The sequence below is a fragment of the Orycteropus afer genome, unplaced genomic scaffold (genome assembly GCF_000298275.1).
Source record: "Orycteropus afer afer isolate SDZICR_OR568_19922 unplaced genomic scaffold, OryAfe1.0 scaffold00638, whole genome shotgun sequence".
Lineage (NCBI taxonomy): Eukaryota > Metazoa > Chordata > Mammalia > Tubulidentata > Orycteropodidae > Orycteropus > Orycteropus afer.
The window spans coordinates 657,855-659,972 of NW_006922225.1; the positions used below are offsets into that span (position 1 = coordinate 657,855).

The 2,118-nt window shown below is 47.5% G+C and overlaps 1 protein-coding gene across 1 annotated transcript; it reads left to right on the forward strand.

The window, feature by feature from the left end:
* The first annotated feature begins 464 nt into the window (after window positions 1-464).
* On the forward strand, window positions 465-1,563 carry TAS2R39 (taste 2 receptor member 39). The gene is given in 6 exon segments (XM_007956609.2): window positions 465-631; window positions 634-745; window positions 747-877; window positions 880-918; window positions 921-1,142; window positions 1,145-1,563. Coding segments are annotated over 6 exon segments (1,050 nt in total). The 5' UTR covers window positions 465-504.
* The last annotated feature ends 555 nt before the right edge of the window (window positions 1,564-2,118 follow it).

Genomic DNA, 2,118 nt, shown 5'->3' on the forward strand with positions numbered 1-2,118 from the left:
GGTATTTGAAACATGAAATCTTTCAAAAAGTGTATTTCTCATTCATCCTTTCTTTGCAAGCAACTAGAGTATGTTTTCTACCAAATGAGGAAACCATGGGAACCAGAAAACCAGGATTCACCATAAGACAGAAGCAAATAGAAGAAGAGCAAGCCTAAGATGGCAGGTGTCAACCCGGAGCAGGTAGAAAGACCAAGGAGCGACGTCTGTATTGGTGGCTCTCGACACCATGGCAGAGGATTTCAACGGAACTCTGCTCGAGTCTTGCCTGGGCCCCTTGTTAACCTAATACCATGTCCAAAAACAAGGAGAGGAGTAGGAACCAAATCCTTCCATCATCTGCATCTCTAGATTTAGAGCTAAGAATGCTGAGATAAACAAACGGAGTGGATTTGGAAATGATGCATCAGCTGCCTCCTCCTGTGGGGTGAAGTGTGGGCACTAGCAAGGGCCTGCCCATCAAGCCAAGGAGACATTCCCCTCCACACACATCCAGGTCTCAGGATGACCGAGACCTGCAACTATCCAGAAAACAGACTGTTGCAACTTCTCTCCATCTTCATCTTCACCATCATATGCACCGAGTGCATCACTGGAATCATTGCAAATGGGTTCAGTGTGGCTGTGAACGCAGTCGGTGGGTTTGGAATGAGACAGCTCCCACAAGTGGCAGGATCCTGTTCCTCCTGAGTGCATGCAGAATAGCTCTCCGGAGCTTCACGAGGCTGGAAACGATGCTCAGCTCGCCTTCCCCCGTTTTGATAACCGGATGTGGTGTATGGGATATTCAGAGTCAGCCTCAGGTGCTTCGGTTATTGCGGTCTCTGGTTTGCTGCCTGGCTCAGCTTCCTCTACTCTGTGGAGATCTCAGGCTTCTCCTCCCTCTCTTCCTCAAGCTGAAATGGAGGATTTCCAGATGGCGTCCTGGCTTCTGTGGCTATTGGTGTTCTTTGCCTTGGGGTACAGTGTGCTCTTCTCCAAGGACAGCCTCACAGTATATTGTAGCAACTCTGTTTCTAGCCCCTTCTCCAACTCCACAGAGAAGTACTTCACTACGACCAACATGGCCAACCTGATCCTCCTATATAACCTGGGCATCTTCCTTCCTCTCAGCATCTTCATCCTGGCAGCCTCCCTGCTCATCCCTCTCTCAAGAGGCATGCCCTGAACATGAAAAGCAATGCCACTGGCCCCAGGGACCCGAGCATGCAGGCCCACATGGGGGCCATCAAAGTCATCAGCTACTTCCTCATCCTCTACCTCTTCAATGCAGTTGCTCTATTACTCTATATGCCCAACATCTTTGACACCAACAGTCCCTGGAACATTTTGTGCAAAGTCATCATGGCAGCCTACCCTGCTGGCCACTCAGTGCTGCTGATCTTGGGCAACTCTGGTCTGAAAAGAGCCTGGAAGAAGCTTCAGCACCGAGTTCATCTCTACCTAAAAGGACAGACTATAACTGGCACCCAGGGAGCACCATGGGGCCTGGTCCCCCAGCTCTTCATTTCCTCCCCAGACTTCTCTCTTCTCTCCTTTTCTCCCCACAAACTCCTATCTTGACCCCTTTACGCAGTTTTTTGTACAGGAGAGCAATCTTCACTCCTCTGTTTAACATACCATTTCCTCAGACCCTCTATTTCTATCTCCACTTGCCCTGTCTAAAGCAGTCATTCTAAACCATGGAAACACAGTAGACCCTGTAGGGGGGTGGGGGAGATATTTCAAAATACCAGTGCTGTGGCCCTACGTAGATCATTAAGTCAGAATTTTCACTGATGGAACTCAAATGATTTTCTATAGTTCTTCAGGCTGATATAGCCAGTTGGGTACAAGACTGACATAGAGGAAAGTTCCTGTAACTCTCTCTTTCCCATTACACATGAATTTGGGAAGTCTGCTCAGGGCGTGCTCTGGATAAAACAAACTGGTTCAGATTATTTGGTAGGCTTTCCAAGCAGCAACTGGAAGTGCATTTTGTCTCTTCCTCAAAGATATAACCTGAATAATTTGAAAATACCTATCAAAATATTAACAGTGCATAAACACCCTTCAGACTGTCAGAGAATTTTTCCTGGAGATAATATAAATAGGCAAAAACACATGCAGAAAGGTCAA